The sequence below is a fragment of the Panthera leo genome, chromosome C2 (genome assembly GCF_018350215.1).
Source record: "Panthera leo isolate Ple1 chromosome C2, P.leo_Ple1_pat1.1, whole genome shotgun sequence".
Classification (NCBI taxonomy): Eukaryota; Metazoa; Chordata; class Mammalia; order Carnivora; family Felidae; genus Panthera; species Panthera leo.
The window spans coordinates 156,650,378-156,667,953 of NC_056687.1; the positions used below are offsets into that span (position 1 = coordinate 156,650,378).

General features: G+C 43.9%; 2 protein-coding genes across 17 annotated transcripts in view; one reads left to right on the forward strand and one right to left on the reverse strand.

The window, feature by feature from the left end:
• CLASP2 (cytoplasmic linker associated protein 2) overlaps positions 1 to 15,487 on the reverse strand; it is a 180,958-nt gene extending 165,471 nt beyond the window's left edge. For all 12 annotated transcript variants that reach the window (XM_042903509.1, XM_042903503.1, XM_042903507.1 and 9 more), the window contains exons 1-2: positions 15,246 to 15,487; positions 995 to 1,073 (exon numbers count right to left, since the gene is read on the reverse strand). In XM_042903509.1, the coding sequence (XP_042759443.1) occupies positions 995 to 1,073; positions 15,246 to 15,440 (274 nt within the window). In that variant the 5' untranslated portion in view covers positions 15,441 to 15,487. The remainder of the gene's footprint in view (positions 1 to 994; positions 1,074 to 15,245) is intronic.
• LOC122198757 overlaps positions 1 to 17,576 on the forward strand; it is a 79,575-nt gene that overhangs the window by 47,862 nt on the left and 14,137 nt on the right. The window contains exon 7 of one of the 5 annotated variants that reach the window (XM_042903515.1): positions 5,967 to 7,320. The exons of the other annotated variants lie outside the window; for them this stretch is intronic. The gene's annotated coding sequence lies outside the window, so the exon portion shown is untranslated. Of the gene's footprint in view, positions 1 to 5,966; positions 7,321 to 17,576 lie in introns of those variants that run through there. 5 annotated transcript variants of the gene reach the window in all.

The following is a 17,576-nucleotide window of genomic DNA, read 5'->3' on the forward strand; positions in this document are numbered from 1 at the left end:
CGGCCTTTTCAGAAGACATTCATGCAAAGAATGACCTGGAACCAGGTAGTGATTAAAAAGGGAACTTACTAAGATGCTTCTGCTGAAAGGATAGTTAGACAATAAAAATAAGAAACCAGCAGAATCTGGGGACATACCAAACATGAAGAAAAAGTTGACCAAAGATAATGAGAAAATAAGTGTGGGCATTAGGAAGCGTTAACTTAATCCATAAAAGAAAATCATGGACAGCTGCGATTTCCCTTAACTATTGCTATACATTAGGAACCCAATCTACTCGTCAAAGCGCTCCAAAAGGCACACGAGGGCCACTTGGGTTTAGGAAACAGGTCAGAGCCAGCACTGTAATCCCGACGACTGTGCAAAGAAAAGCAATGCACCACGGGCTCGCACCATACCGCAAACACACTGGAAGTGAGTGCGGCGCAAAGGGCGGCTGGCAGCTCGGGACGGCTCTACAAACTATTTGCGGGGGGGGGAAAAAAAAAAAAAAATTGAGAGTGTTTATAAAATAGAGTTTTAAAAACAATCTGACCAAAGTAATTTGGTCTATTGAATCTAATAATAAAAAATTGGGCCCCGTGGTTTTTTTTCCTTTCATTTTGCTGTATCACTTATTTTTACTGTATTTTACAAAATATTGGTCCTGTACCACAGAAGTCTAAAAAGCAGTGCTGTAAGTTATAAATTTTTAATGTTAAAAAAAGTAAAAGTTAACAGTAGAAGTTTTTAAGCTATGAAGTAAAAACCTATTAGCAGAATATTTAATACGTCTTTTGCTTTTTTTGGTTTTATTTGTCTCAGAGGAAATAGAATTATTTTAATAGGCTTAAAATGTTTTATGTCTAGGCAAACTAAAATACTACGTAGTAGATCTCTGGGCTGTAGAAAATTACTTTTTTCCATTCACAGAGAACCAATTGTGTTAAAAACCATGAGAAAAAAATGCCAGTATGTCAACACCTACAACGATTTTTAAATAAAGTTAACTTACCCATTACTACATAGGACTTAAATCGTGTTGATAATCTGTCCACAAAGGCACTTAAAATTTCCAATCCCATTAATGATACCTACAGACAGAAAAAATTTTAATGAATACAAACTACCAAAACATTCTTTAGTATCAATATATAATCACTGACATATAAAGATCTTCATATATTACCAAGTTTTTGTTTTTTCTAAGATACATTTTATTTTTTTGTATTTTTTAATGTTTATTTATTTTTGAGAGAGTGAGAGAGAGAGAGAGAGAGAGAGAGAGAGGGAGGGAGAGAATGAATGAATGAATGAATGTGTGCAGGGGTGGGAGGGGTAGAGAGAGGGAGACACAGAATCCAAAGCTGGCTCCAGGCTCAAAGCGGTCAGTAAAGAGCCGGGTGTGGGGCTTGAACTCACGAACCGTGAGATCATGACCTGAGCCTAAGTGTGATGCTTAACCGACTGAGCCACCCAGGCGTCCCTATTACCAAGTTTTTTTTTTTTTTTTTTTTTTAAGAACATAAGGAGTTATGGAAACCAATTCAACAATAAATTTCATATTAAAATTTTTTTTTTAAAAATCCAAAAAAATAAGGAGATTGAAGTATTCAGGGGTAAACAGTCATGAGGTTAGGGCCCTCTACTCTCAAATGGTTCAATAAATGCTACTACTCCTACTAATGTATAAATATGCAGGAAGATAAAGGCAAAATGTTAATAACTGGTAAAATGGGTGAAGGGTGTAAAGGTCACTGACTATACTTCCAACTTTCTTCCTGTAATGTTGAAATGTTTCCCAAATGCAAGTTAAAAACTAAGAGCGCCTTTAATTACAGAGGAACTCCAGCTTTTACCTCGGATGGAGACTCTAGGAAAAATACCACTCCCACTTTACAAGAAAAAAAATAATCTGCAGATCTACAATTACTCTTAAATTCATCAGAAAGCTGAAGTTGTAGGATAATCACCTCGCCTGAAACTTAAGGAAAGACAGATGCCCCCAAGGGGAGATGGGACGTGAGCAGTAGGTCACATGTGGCAAAAGACAGAAGGAAAGCCAAGCCGTAGGACAAGCGGGCTCAGCGTTCCGCTGTACGTAGCTCATTGTTAATAGCCGAACGTGGGCCAGCGTGCAAATGTGTAATCCTCGCAGCCACCGACACAAAAGGAGGGACCCCATTTGCAGACTTTTTCTCCACAAACCTCCACCGGACACTATGACTGGAAAAGGGATCTATCTCTTGGTTGTCCGGGTCTCAGAAGAAGACAGCAGCTATCTCTGCAGGAAAGTCACAGACTTTTCCTTTCCCGTACCGTTTGTAAGAAACAAAGGTATGAAGCCGCTGAGAGAAAGACAAATACTGTCACCCCAGGACACAGGTAAAAACTCACTGCTACTGAGTGAAGAGAAAAGAAAAAAAGAGCGCCCTACCTCTGAGGGAGAAGCAGAAAATCACCCCGGGCTCAAATGTTTAAAGGTCTCCAGCTGAGGAGGGGCAGGATCTCTAATAAAGCCTCATCCCCTAGACTCAGGGACAAAGGGCTCGTAAGGCTGAAGCTGGACCAGAAAACCCAAGAACACCGCCACTCCCCACAACCAGGCTCGCAAGAACAGCCTAGGAAGCAAGAGCACTTAATCACTGGAGGAGAAAACACGGAGAAAAACCCTCCACGAAGCACAGGAAAAAAAGGGAAGGACTAAAGTGTAGGGTGTTGAACACTGAGCACCTAACAATTTATCCCACTCCTGGGTCTGTATCCAAAGCAGGACACGGATACTCGTATGCCAATGTTCACTACAGCATTATTTGCAATAGCTAAAAGGCACAGGGGCCCACATGTCCATCAACTGACGAACAGACACAGAAAATGTGGCATACGCTCAATTAAAAATGTGGCCAGGGGTGCCTGGGTGGCTCAGGTGGTTAAGTGTCAGACTTGAGTTCGGCTCAGGTCACGATCTCATGATTCGTGAGATCGAGACCCACCATGGGCTCCACGCTGGGGGTGGAGCCTGCTTCAGATTCTCTCTCTTCTCCTCGTCCTCCTTTTCCTCCAACTCAGGGGGAAAAAAAAAAAAAAAAGTTTGGCCATAAATAGGACTGACTGGTACATGCTGAACATGAATGAACCCTGAAAACATTATAAGTGAAAAGAAGTCACAAATGGCCAAATGTCATACGATTAAACTTATAAGAAACGTCAAGAATGTCTGGAATCGATGAATTGTACACTTCAAATAAATAAATTGTATAGTATGTAAGCTATATCAATAAAACTGTTAAAACATAGTTGAAAATCTACAAATAGACTCACAGACTTAACAGACTTTACAGATGATAAAAGCAGTATCTCAAATCAGCAGGAAAGACAAGCACACTTGGTAAGATCTCACTTAAAAAGATCTATCCCTAAGATACACTAGCAAAATTATTAAAAACATGCAGACATTATTCATTGCAAGAGACCGGAAACTATCCAAACATTCATCAATATGAGACAGAGTCAATAAATTATGGTACATCCACACTCTAGGGTACTGTAACACTTTAAAAATAAAAATGACTACTCTCCTAATTCTGCTGTGCAGTAACCTCCATGATATACTGTTAAGTGAAAAAAGCAAGTTGGGGCAATGTGTATATACACAAAGAGGGCTATGAATAGACACAGTTACTTAGAAATGTTTATTAAAAATAACAACCATGAAAAACCAATCAGGAAAAAAATTAATCATTAGGAATAGGCTATAAGTAATAGAGAAAGAAACCAAGACTATTGTGAACACACCTTATTTGTAGCAATAACTAGTTTCACTGAAAATAAGTGAACCTAAATGTATACCGAATTATTATTATAAGCACACAGATTTTCAAGCACAGCAATTTGATGATCTCTCTCCAGGGGGATAAACACTAAACACAACAACAACTCTGCAAAAAAGAAACTTCAATGCTTTTAGAAATCTTGTTGGCTGAAGGAGATAGAAGACATACAGAAATAGGAAAGACTGCAGTCCGGAATCTGAATTAGAATCACTATAAACTCCTGATGTATTTTTCTTTAAAACTAAAATAAAACCGAACCCTATTCATCGACAAGAACAATGAGTCCCACTGGCACTCAAACTGCATTTTCCACATACTCATTCCCACTAAAAAGAACAAGAGCTTCTTGGAGAAGCGGCTGATCCCAGGGCAGGAGCAGGAAACAGGACATCTCACGATGCCAGACAGCAAAGATACTATCAGAGGTTACTAGGGTCGTGCCAAGATAGGACAGTTTGAATGTTAATAAGGATAATAAGCGCACCGTCTTGAAACACATCAGATGTGCTTAAATACGAGAATTCGTAACGACGAGAACTATGTGGCCGATATTGGAGGATGCTAGAAGGCCACCCCAGTATTCTGACAATTAGTAAACAAAAGGAAAGAATCCTATAAATTACAGGTGTACCTCAGAAATATTGTGGATTCTGTTCCAGACCACTGCAACAAAGGGAATACTGCAACAAAGTGAATCAAGTGAATTTTTCCATTTCCCAGAGCATATAAAAGTCATGTTTACCCTGGACTGAGCTCTATTAAGCATGCAATAGCATCATGGCTCTAAAAAGTACACACCTTAATTAAAAAATACTTCATTGCTAAAAAAACGTTAACCATTATCTGAGCTCTCAGCAGGTTGTACTCTTTTGGCTGGGGGAGGGTGGTTGATGGCTACCAACCGAGCCGGGGAGTGACTGCTGAAGGCTGGGGAGGCTGTGGCAGTTTCTTAAAGTAAGACAACAGTGAAGTGTGCCATAACTGGCTCTTCCTTTCATGAATGATTTCTCTGCAGCATGTGATGTTGTTTGACAGCATTTTACCCACAGAACTTCTTTCAAAATTGGAGTTGATGTTCTCCAACCCTGATGCTGCTCATCAGCTGCTCAAAATATGCAATATTTTAAACGTTTGCTGTCATTTCAACAATCTTCGCAGCATCTTCAGCAGGAATAGATCTCGTCCCGAGAAAAGCTTTTTTTTTGGCTCATCCATCAGAAGCAACTCCTCATTTGTTCAAGTTTTATCCGGAGACTGCAAAGTCAGTCCCGACTTCAAGCTCCATTTTTTTTAAGGTTTTTATTTTAATTCCAGTTAACATACAGTGTTGTGGGAATTTCAGATGTACAACATACTTACTAATTCCACACTTACATCGCCCTGTGCTCATCACAACAAGTGCACTCCTTAATCCCAATCACCTCTTTAACCCATCAGAATATCCTGTGGGAAAAGGACAGTTTCTTCAACAAATGGTGTTGGGAAGACGGGACAAGAACGTGCAAAAGAATGAAACTGGACCACTTTCTTATACCTTACACAAAAATAAGTTCAAAATGGATCAAAGACCTAAATATGAGGTCTGAAACCATAAAAATCCTACAACGGAACACAGGCAGTAACTTCTTTGACATTGGCCGTAGCAACTTTCTAGGTAGGTCTCCTGAGGCAAGGGAAATAAAAGCAAAGAAGCTATTGGGACTACAGCTAAATAAAAAGTTTCTGCACAGTGAAAGCTCCACTTCTAATTCTAGTTCTGCTGCTGTCTCTACCACATCTGAGGTTACTTTCTCCACTGAACCCCTGAAAGTCATCAGTTTCTTCCAAACTCCTGTTTATGTCGATAGTCTGACCTCTTTCCAGGAATCACGAATGTTCTTAATGGCATCTAGAATGGCGAATCTTTTCCAGGTTTGTTCAATTTATTCTGCCCCGCTCCATCACAGGAATCACTACCTATGGCAGCTACAACCTTGTAATATGTATTTCTTAAATAAGACTTTAAAATTACTCCTTGATCCATGGGCTGTAGCACGGATATGGTGTTAGCAGGCCAACATTAATTCTTACTGCACAGCTCCATTGTAGCTCTTGGGTACCGGTGCATTGTCATGATCCATAATATTTTGAAAGGAATCTTTTTTCCTTCAATAGTTCTCAGCAGTGGCTTCAAATATTCAGGAAACCGTGTAAACAGATGGGCTGTCCTTCCGGCGTTGCTGTTTCGCTTACAGAGCACAAGGAGAGTGGATTTAACACAACGCTTAAGGGTCTCAGGATTTTCACAATGATGCGAGCACTGGCCTCGACTCAAAGTCACCAGCTACATTAGCCCGAACAAGAGAGTCACCCTGTCCTCCGAAGCCAGGCACCGATTTCTCCTCTGCAGCCGTCAAAGTCCTAGGTGGCGTCTCCTTCCTGATGCAAGGCTGCTCCGTCTACACTGGAAATCCGCTGTTTAGGCAGCTACCTTCGGGGGTCGCCCCAGCTGGGTCCTCTGAGGAACGCTTTGGGACTCCCGTGCTGCCTGTGCTACCTTGCTACCTGTAGGTGACGGAGACGGCTCCCTTCCTTCAACTTCACGAGCCAACTTCCGTGGCTTCCTCACCAATCTCGGGCTTCACGGAATTGAAGAGAGTTAGGGCCCCGCTCCGGATGAGGCTTTGGCTTAAGGGAGCGTTGTGGCTGCTCTGGTCTCCTGTCCAGACCACCGAAACTAGGTCCAGATCGGCCATGAAGCCGTTCTGCTTTCTTACCATTCATGCTCCGTTTCCTTCGAGCACCTTTCCTTTGCAGTCCCAAGTTGGCCGCGTGCCACAAGAGGCCTAGCTTCTGGCCTGTCTTGGCTTTTGACTTGCCTTCCTGAGCTTAATCACCGCTAGCTTTGGATTCAGTGTCAGACCCACGCAACGCCTTCTTTCACTTGAACACGTAGAAGCCGTTGTGGAGCTATTAATTGGCCTCATTTCAACACGGCTGTGTGTCCAGGAACAGGGAGGTCTGGGGGGAAGGAGAGAGACGGGGAGCAGCTGCTCAGTGGACCAGTCAGCACCACTGCGTGTAGAGACTGAGTTGGCCTTCTCAGATGGATGTGGTTCGTGGTGCTCCCTAACAATTACGATAGAGCAATTGTAACATCTGAACGTACTGACCACAGACCATCATGACATACTGTAACCAGAAAAGTCTGAAATATTGCCAGGATTTACCAAAATGTGATACACAGATAACAAAGTGACCAAGTGCCACTGGGAAAATGGCAGCAGTAGACACGTTTCATGCCCGGTCACCGCAAACCTTCAGCTTGCACAGTAAAGCAAAGCACAACAAAATCAGGGATGCCCGCCTTTCTATTACAAACTATGCCAATGAAATAGAAGTGGAGGCCGGGGCGGGCGCCTGGGTGGCTCAGTGGGTTAAACATCAGACTCGATTCTGCTCAGATTATGACCTCATGGTCGTGAGATCTGCGTGAGGCTCTGTGCTGAACGTGGAGCCTGCCTAGGACTCTCTCTCCCTTCCTCCCCCTCCGCCTTCCACCTCCCCTCAAAATAACTAAATAAACGTTTTTTAAAAAAGGACTAAATGGGAAGTTTCTCTGTACAAAGCATCCTAGTTAATAGGAGACAGAATGACAATTAGAATATCACTGTACAAGCCCTAACGAGTGAAGAGATCTAAGCACCGAACATTGATGATTGTTAACATCATAAAAAGATACTGGCAGACCTTATGTGCCTTCTCGACATTATGTGCCTCCTGAGGGGGAAGAAAAAGAAAGGTTGAAACTGATCAAGCTTTAGGTCCAACTACCAAGTTATAGTAAAATACAGAGGAACTAACACTACAGGACTGAAATCAGCAAAATCACAACTGTGTGAAACTCCACAAATAAAGTCCAAGAATTTTTTAAAAGAATCTTGAAAAAGAATTTTTAACAGAGGTAGAAACAAACTCAGAGACTTAATAAACACGTTAACTGAGGGATGGCCTCCCAAAGGTGTTCACATCCTAACCTCCAGGACCTTACGCGGTAAAAAGAACTTTAAAGGTGTGGTAAAGATCTTAAAACGGGAAAATTACTCTGGATTATCCTGGGCCCAATATATCACAAGATCCCACACGAGAGAGAGGCGGGAGGTTAAGCAGAGATGTGGGTACAAAACCGGCAGTCAGAAAGATCTGAAGGTGCAGGGCCCCAGGGTGGCTCAGCACTGAGGTATCTGTTAAGATCTTTTGCTCATTGTAAAAATCGGATTGTTCATTTTCTTATTGTTGGCTTTTGAGAATTCTTTATTTCGGGGGCGCCTGGGTGGCTCAGTCGGTCGAGTGTCCGACTTCAGCTCAGGTCACGATGTCACAGTCCGTGGGTTCGTGCCCCACGTCAGGCTCTGTGCTGACAGCTCGGAGCCTGGAGCCGGCTTCGGATTCTGGGTCTCCCTCTCTCTCTGCCCCTCCACCACTCCTGCTCTGTCTCTCAAAAATAAGAACATTTTTAAAAAATAATTTAAAAAACCCACAAAGATTTGAAGGTGCTATACTGCTGGCTTTGAAGATGGAAGAAGGGGCCATAAGCTACGAAATGGCATGCAATTTCCAGAATCTGGAAAACTCTCTCCTCTAAGTTCTCCAGAAGAATACAGTCTTGCTGAAACCTTGATTTTTATCCCAATAAAATCCATTCCGTACCTCTCACCTTCAAAACTCTAAGAAAATGAATGTACTATATGTTGCTTTAGGCTACTAAGTGTGTAGTAATTTGTTACAGCAGCAACAGGAAACTAATGTATTAAACATGATGTGGAAATCTTATTTGGATCCTGGTTTTTCTTATAATAACGAATTTAAAAATTTGTATGACTTTTTTTTTTTAATGTTTATTTACTTTTGAGACAGAGAGAGACAGAGCACGAATGGGGGAGGGACAGAGACAGAGGGAGACACAGAATCCGAAGCAGGCTCCAGGCCCCGAGCTGTCAGCACACAGCCTGACGCGGGGCTCAAACCCACAAAATGTGAGAATATGACCTGAGCCAAAGTCACATGCTCAACAGACTGAGCCACCCAGGCGCCCTGTATGATGTTTTTGAAAATTAGAAATTTGACCCTGCATATTTAATACCAAGGAATTAGCTTTTTACATGTGTTAATGGTAGTGAGGTTATGGTAACAATTTTTTTTCAAGAACACTTATCTTTGAGACACTAACTAGAAAGTCTTATTGACGAAACACTGTATCTGTGATTGATGACAAAGTAACGAGCATAATTAGCCATGGACTGGTGTTGTGGGTGGGTCTATTTATTCTGTCTACCTTTAGATATGTTAAAAATCCTTCATAGCTAAACGTTAAAAATTACAGTAAGTGTGATTGCTCACGGTGAAATTGTTCTTGAAACAAAGGACAATTCAAGGCCCACACTCTTTCACTCAACCTCATCCTAAGAGTCTTAGCCAAATGCACCCAAACCAAGCAAAACTAAATAAATGGAAAGAAGCAGCAAAACTATCATTATGGTCTGGATTTTACAGTAGTCCCTACTCATCCCCAGTTTCGCTTTCTATAGCCTCAGTTACCCAAGGTCGGCTGTGATTTGGAAGCAGATAATTCTCATCAGAAGGTCAACAGTAGCCTAACACAATGCCACACGATTACAACGCCCACATCATTAACCTCCCTTCATCTCATCACTTTATTATCGCACATCATCACAGGAAGGGAGAGTACGGTACAAGGAGATTTTAAGAGAGACCACATTCACCTAACTTTTATTGTATTATGTTGTTATAAATGTTCTGTTTTATTATTAATGTTAATCTTTTATGGTGCCTAACATAAATTAAACTTTACCATAGACATGTATTTACATGGAAAAACACAGTAGATACAGGTTCTAGCTGCCGTTTCTGGCATCTGCTGGGAGTCTTGGAAACAGATTCCTCATGGATGAGAAGGGACTACCATATGTACAGAAAACCTAAAAGAATCCACAAATTGCAGAAAAAAAAATGTTCTGAATTATAAGTAGGCTGGCCATAAAAAGTAATATACAAAATGCCATTTCATTTCAATACATCAGAAAGCAAAAATATAAACATATATTAAATATATAAATACAAAAGCATAACAATAAAATGTTACAAATATGAAAGCAAAATAACATTTTTTAACAGGTAAAAAAACAGAAACTCTAAAAATCAAATTTGGAGCTAAGACCAAGCTTAAATTTTAGGGTGTTTTAAAGTCACAAAACTGAGGGCTGCGGGTGGCTCAGTTGGCTAAGTGTTCGAGTTTGGCTCGGGTCATGATCTCACAGTTTGTGAGATCGAGCCCCTGCATCAAGCTCTGCGGAGCCTGCTTGGGATTCTCTGTCTCCCTCTCTCTCTGCCCCTCCCCTGCTTGCTCACTCTGTCTCAAAATACATAAACATCTAAAAATTTTTTTTAAATTTTAAGTGAAATCAGTTAGAGGTTTTGTGTTTTTCTCCATCTACCTTCAGTTGCACTGGTACAGATGTGGGATACGCAGAGTTCAATTAACCAGAACTGCACTTTATCAAATGAGGACCATGAAATAAGTGTGAAGAGGGAGAAGAGAATTAAGAACGAATGTCAGATATCTGGATTGGAGTGATCAAACTCTTTAAGACGGAATACTCAAGGAAAATAAGGTTCGGGATTTGGAGTTCCAGAAGATCACCATCAGCAACAGTAATGCCACTTGTCAAGTCTGAATCACCAGCAACCACACACCTGAACTGTGTGGCAGCATTTACAGCAAGAATATGCATTGGTACAGCCACCTAACTACCTTTATGTCTTCATGGGTCGTCAGGCTGGGACACTTCCCGATCGACATCTACTTTATCTCATCACAAATTACATAGAATTTTCCTCTTTTAGTACAGTTAGGACATTATTGGGACTTTGAAAAATTATGTGTACTAGGTATTACGTATAAATTTTATTTCAGGATTATAAGGGAGACATTAAAAGAGGGCACTGAATCTCATGGGTTCAGAATCACTGCCTTACTCAACTTTCATGCACATACACAAGGTGACAACATAAAAGGACAGTTACAGTAAAAAAATAAAAAACCTGGACATTCTTTAAGTAAAAAGAACAGGCAAGATCCATATATAAATAGCTAGATCTCAACTTTTATTTAAGCAACCTAAGAAATGGTATGTTTTAAGAAATTGATAGTTTATAAGAAATACAATCAAGGTGAGGCTGATATTGGAAAGTATCCTTCAAACGGCAAAGGGGCTGTGGTTTCAGATTCTGAAAATACTTGAAATCTTAGCACATTACTTAGCTGAGCACTACATAGTTATGATATAAATGCTATTTATTTCTCCATGTTTTAGGGTCAACTTACTGTTATAGTTGCAGATAAACAATACAAAAAAGTAGAGCTGACAAATGATAGGATACTCAAGAGTCAGGTTACAGAAAGGCAGAAAAGGAGGAGGAAAACCTTAACCTTCCCTAGGTTCAAGTACCCCTCGACCAATTCACCAAGTGTATGACGGGTGCTCAAGAAAGGCAATGACGCGGGGCGCCTGGGTGGCTCGGTCGGTTAAGCATCCGACTTCGGCTCAGGTCATGATCTCACGGTCCGTGAGTTCGAGCCCCGCATCAGGCTCTGTGCTGACCGCTCAGAGCCTGGAGCCTGTTTCAGATTCTGTGTCTCCCTCTCTCTCTGCCCCTCCCCTGTTCATGCTCTGTCTCTCTCTGTCTCAAAAATAAATAAACATTAAAATTAAAAAAAAAAAAAAAAAGAAAGGCAATGACGCTTAATTCTTCTTTCTGGACCCAAAGGAGGTCCCACTGGCTCTGTCCCCAAACTGCATCTCAAAATCCTCCCCTTTCCAACACCGCTGTGCCACCAACCAGTCTCAGCCGCCTCCTTGCTTCTTCTGGTGCGCCTCTACAGCCCACGCACGGCAAGGAAGCCACCCCTCCACTGACTTAGAGTAACCCTACAGGGCCCTTTCCACCTGCCTCCTCAATTTCATCTTTCTTAACACCTCTCGCTTGTAAACTCTAGCCATGTTGTCCTTCTTTATCTTCCTCGCAGAACTAGGGCCTACACATTTGCAGTTTCCTCTGTCTAAACCATTCTTCACTCCTACATTTATTTCATGTCTGTACGCAATTTTCACCTCACTTTCTCGACTACCCCCAACTAGTCTCATCTTAGCCTCATTCCATCCACATCAGTTGATTGCAATCACTTGTTACCTGACATTATCTACATTGTATACCCTTCTGCCTTTTTTTTTTTTTATGTTTTATTTATTTTTGAGACAGAGAGAGACAGCATGAGCAGGGGAGGGGCAGAGACAGAGGGAGACAAAGAACCCGAAGCAGGCTCCAGGCTCCGAGCTGTCAGCAGAGAACCCGACGTGGGGCTCAAACTCACAGACCGCGAGATCATGACCTGAGCCGAAGTCAGATGCTCAACCGACTGAGCCACCCAGGTACCCCCCCCTTCTGCCTTTCTCTTTCTAGTGGGATCTCCATAAGGGCAAGGATCTGACTTTCCCATGTGGGTTTTTTTTTTTTTTTTTAATGTTTCTTTATTTTTGAGACAGACAAAAACAGAGTACGATCAGGGGAGGGGCAGAGAGGGAGACACAGAATCCGAAGCAGGCTCCAGGCTCTGAGCTGTCAGCACAGAGCCCGACGCAGAGTTCAAACTCATGAGATGGTAACCTGAGCCAAACACTCAACCAGCTGAGCCACCCATGTGCCCCGATGACCATCTATTTAAAATTCCAACACTTGAGGGGCGCCGGGTGGCTCATTCGGTTAAGCGTCCGACTTCGGCTCAGGTCATGATCTCACAGTCCGTGGGTTCGAGCCCCGCGTCGGGCTCTGTGCTGACAGCTCAGAGCCCGGAGCCTGTTTCAGATTCTGTGTCTCCCTCTCTCTGTGACCCTCCCCCGTTCATGCTCTGTCTCTCTCTGTCTCAAAAATAAATAAACGTTAAAAAAAAAAATTTTTAATTCCAATACTTGAAAGCAATTTGACAATAAATTTCATATATTGAAAAAAAAAATTCCAACACCTGCATCCTGCCCAACACTATTCCCTTCCTGCTGTTTTCTCTGAAGCACTTACCACCATCTAGCATACTGTAGATTTTACTTACCTTGTTTGTTCCCTGCCTCCACTAGAACCTAAGTCCACAGAGGAAAGGATTTCTTTCTCCACTACTGTATCTGAAGTGCCTGAAGAGCGCCTGCTTGTAGTTGGTCCTCAATAAATATCCAAATGAAGTTAAATGAATGAGCTTTGCTAGTTTTCCTCACAGCGGGATCCTCAGGATCTAGACCACCACCCAGGATACAGCACATCACTCAAATTTATGGAAGTCATGATGGCTGTTAAGACGAACTGTAAAGTACTATCAAATCTGAAGAAAATTAGAACTTGCTCAGCATAATTTGAAATTTAAATACAATTCTCTATTTGTGTGTAGGTTCAAAAAATTCCACGATACGCTTTTTTTCAAAAGAGTCAAATAGGTTTTATTGTATCTTGGGTAAAAAATGACGACCTAGTTTGGTAACTTACTTTATAAAACTCAAATAAGAAACAAAGCCCAATGCCCTCTAACAATGCAGCATTCAGTAGAAAGAAGAGAACTAAGGATTCGGGAAGGAGAAAGGAGAATTGATGAATTAATGTCCTTAAGGAGGCAAGAGACCACGGAAGCGAGAAAGACCCTTCTTTCATGTAACAGAGCAGATGGCAGAATGTATGGGCGTAGCTACAAGGGAGTGTGTGGCTAAGGTCGTGGAAGCCTGTGGCAGTTATCTTCTGATTGTGGAAACTGTCTCAAGCTACAGCATCTAGTAAGGAGCATGGACAGAATGGTGAAGAGATGAGAGCCTGCGTCAGATCCTGGATACATTCTAGTTCTTATGGACCAGCTGAAAGGAAAACACAGCACTGAGTGCAAGTAGTGCATAAAGACATTAAAGAAAAATCGGGCTACTGTGGAAGATGGTACATCTGAGGGGTGAAAGGGCCCAAAGCCAACTCACCACGGTCTGCGTAGGTGACACCCTTCGCTGGGAAGGGAAGAAGCAAGCCCTACCAAAGAGCTGACTGTTTCTACAAGAGCCTATGTTACAACATGAAATCAATTCTCTTGAGTGGGTATATGCCTTGACACGGTGAGTAAAGTTAGGTGGTTTCTCCCAAATGGTACTGATATATCAAATGTTAACTTTTCCTGAAGTTCTACAAAAGAATGACGAGCTAGTATGCAACAGAGCATCAAACTGGTTAATTCTCAAACGGCTTATTATCCTTGTAAAAGTCAACCCCTTCCAAAACTCATGTTTAAGCTTCACCATTAAATCTGCACAGTAGTGGAGTCTGTCTTTCTACTCTATGAGAATAAAGCTTTCAAAGTATAGCCTATTTGCAGGGTTGTAAGTATAAATTACTTAGGAGAATCACTGCGTCCAGAGTTGAACTCGCATTTTAAAGCAACACTGCCACCAGAAGACTCGAAAGAAAAATAACTGCTAAAAACTACGGTACGGGCTCATTACAGAATTACCTGGTCTCTCAACGTGGCTACATTACAGCCCACCTCCTACCAGCTCTTCAAAAACACTCATTCCTGCTTGTACAATTTTTTCTCGGCATCAGCTAACCTGCTGAGACACAGGTTTCGAATCCGAGTCGGCCCTCAACTACGGTAAAAGGAGTTAACAGCATTTAACTGCTTTCCGTCCACAATAAATGAAAAACAAACACCTAATGCCCTGGGGTCAGCATCTTTGTATTAGACTTAACAGTAAACTTAATCAGGCACCTGATTAAGCTCTAAAGATGCTTTTAGAGACAAAGAGCACAACCTTGCAGGCTCAAAATTTATTTTTAAAAAAAGCAATAAAGAAAAGAAACAAGATTAAGCAGGCTAAACAATCACTAAATAAGGGAGATTGATTTAACACACTCTTTTGAACTTAAAAATATCGTATCCCAATGTCCTCCGTCTCCAAGTAGCGGTGACACAGGGACGTACAAATGCAAAAAGTCTTCGAGCGCTTTGTGTATGCAAATCACCAATGAGTTTGAAACAGGAGGCGAAACGCTGTGTCCTGACGCCAAGTAACTCCGCATCGAGTCGCGGAATCGCTGAATTTGTCACTCTTCACAACCGGGGGAAAACTCGGTCGCGGTGGGAACGAAGCCCCCGGCTCGGGGGCGCGCCCAGGGACCCCCCCGCCCCCCCCTCGCCGACCCCCGAGCCCACAGGCTTCCCTTCCCGTTCCCGGGGCGGTTCGGAGGCGCCAGGCGCACCCCGGGGGGCTCGCCCGGCGGGACGCGCACGTCCGGGATTAAAGGGCCGGCCCGGGAGGGCGTGCCCGGCCCCGCCGCGCCGCCGCCGCCGCCGCTTACCCGGTAGTTGCTCGAGCCCACCCAGCCGGTGAGCGCGTCGATCGTCTTGCCCAGGCGGCCCAGGTCCTCCTCCAGGTCCGGGATGGCGCCGGGGGCGCCCAGATGGAGCAGCAGCTCCTGGCCGACCTGCAGGCGGCCGCCGACGTCCTTCTGCTGCACCTGGGCGCTGAAGTACTCCATGCCGCGGGGCTCCATGGCCGCCCGCCCGGCCGCCCGCCCGCGGGGGACCAAGTTGCGCCGAGCGCCGCCCCGCCGCCGGTGCGGCTCCCCGCCGCTACGGGCCGGCCGACGCGCGGCTCGCGGGGGCGCGGCGGGCCGCGGGAGCAGCGCCAGGCGCCGGGCGGCCCCCAAACTAGTCAAACTCGGCGCCCCCCGCCACCCAGCCCGCTTTAGAGGCCGCGGCCGCCGGCTACGTCAGCACGCGCGTGACGTCGGCGCGACGCCGGCGAGCGCCCGCCTCCCCCGCCCGCGACTTCGCCGCGGCGGCTCCCGCAGGCCCTGCCGCGGGTAGCTGGGCCCCCGGCGGGAGCTGGGGGCCCGGCCCGGCCCGGCTCGGCCTCTCCCTGGAGGCTGGCCGTGGCCCGGCGGCCGCGGCATCTTCGTCCCCGCCTGTAAAACAGAGGTCGCTTCTGGAAATCAACGCCGGGGAAAGTTCCTGGCCCTTGGAAAGCCCCCTTCCCGGTCCGGCGCACTTCCTCTTAAAAAAGCTCCGTGACCCCTGCTCCCAGCCACCTGCATCGGTTGGGTCACCGTGTAGTTTGTTTGTTTGTTTTTAACTCCGGTTTAATTTACGTGGAATAAAATACACCTATTTGAAGTGTGCCGTCCATGAGTTTTGGCGGATTCAGCCACCAGGGTAACCGCAGCACCGGCAGAGAATAGCGCCCTTCCATCCCTGCACTCCCAGGCAATTCTCATCCGGTTTCTATCACTTTACCGTAGTTTTACCCGTCCTTTGACGTCACACAACTTCGCATCCCCTGTACTCGTTTGAGCCAGCCTTCCTTCTCTTAGCGTGATGTCTTGAGTCTCACCCAGGACCGCTGGTGTGCCCGTAGGCCCTCCTTATGCACAGTAGTAGTCCACCGTATGGAAGCAGTACAATTGTGGACCCGTTCACTACAGGTATTTGCAGCTTTTGAATGATTATGAAGACAGCGGCTATAACCATCAGCAGTTCTGTGCAAGTCGTTGTGTGGACGCGTGTTTTCGTTTCTCTCGGGTAAATACCGAGGACTGGAATCACTAGGCTTTCGGAGAAGTATGTACTTCACCGTTGTCCAAAGTGGCTCGACCACATTACACTCTCACCGGCAGCGCTTGAAGTTCCAATCGCTGCACATTCTCCACGATATTTAGTAAGGTAAGGGTTATTGATTTGAGCCGTTTTAGTGAGTGTGCAGCGGTCCCTAATATATTCTCAATGCACAATGTATTTATCTTCCTGCCAGTCACTTCCAACCACAATTTAGTAATTATTTGTATAATATCTGGGTAGTACACAAAAAGCTCCAAGATAATTTGTGTTTTCCCTAGGATGCGGCTTGGCAAATAATGGAGGCTCAAAATTTAAGGTGAACAAGTGAATGAATCCAAGGAAAATTGTCATGTTGATAATTGAAATGTTCATAAAAACAAAATAATAACAGTGACAACAATAATAATACATGCTCTAACTTCTATTCTTGTTTTTTTTTTTTTAATGTTTATTTATTTATTTTCCGAGAGCGAGCAAGCAGGAGGGGGAGGGCAGAGAGAGAGGAAAAGAGAGAATCCCAAGCAGGCTCCGTGCTGTCAGCGCAGAGCCCGATAAGGGGCTCGATCCCACAAGCCGAGAGATCGTGACCTGAGCCAAAATCAAGACTCAGACGCTTAACCGACTGAGCCACCCAGGTGACTCCTGTGGGTTTTTTCTTCCATATTTGTGTTTCACGTTGTATTTTAAAGTCTCTTTCATCAACAAGTGCTATAATTTCCCTGAAACTGGAGCGCAATGAAGTCAACTGTGGTAACTATTCCTCAGGTGCCTAAAGGTTCTATTCATGAAGGTTGCAGAAGAACGTTAAGAGGATCCTGTCCACAAGAAGTTTATACTCTATTTGCCGGTGACCAGGTGTAGTGCATGGTGTGGAAAAAGTTAAAATGTAGGAGCCCTGGAGTCCAGGTTCAGAAGTGACTGCTGCTCTCAGCCTTCCATTCACCTTTCTGAACTCAGAGATCACACTAGATGGTCTTTAAGTAACAAGAAAACTAAATCGTCTTCAAGTTATAAGATAATACAATGGCATTTGAATAACCCTGGAAGTACCTGTAAAATGCTTAGTAAACACT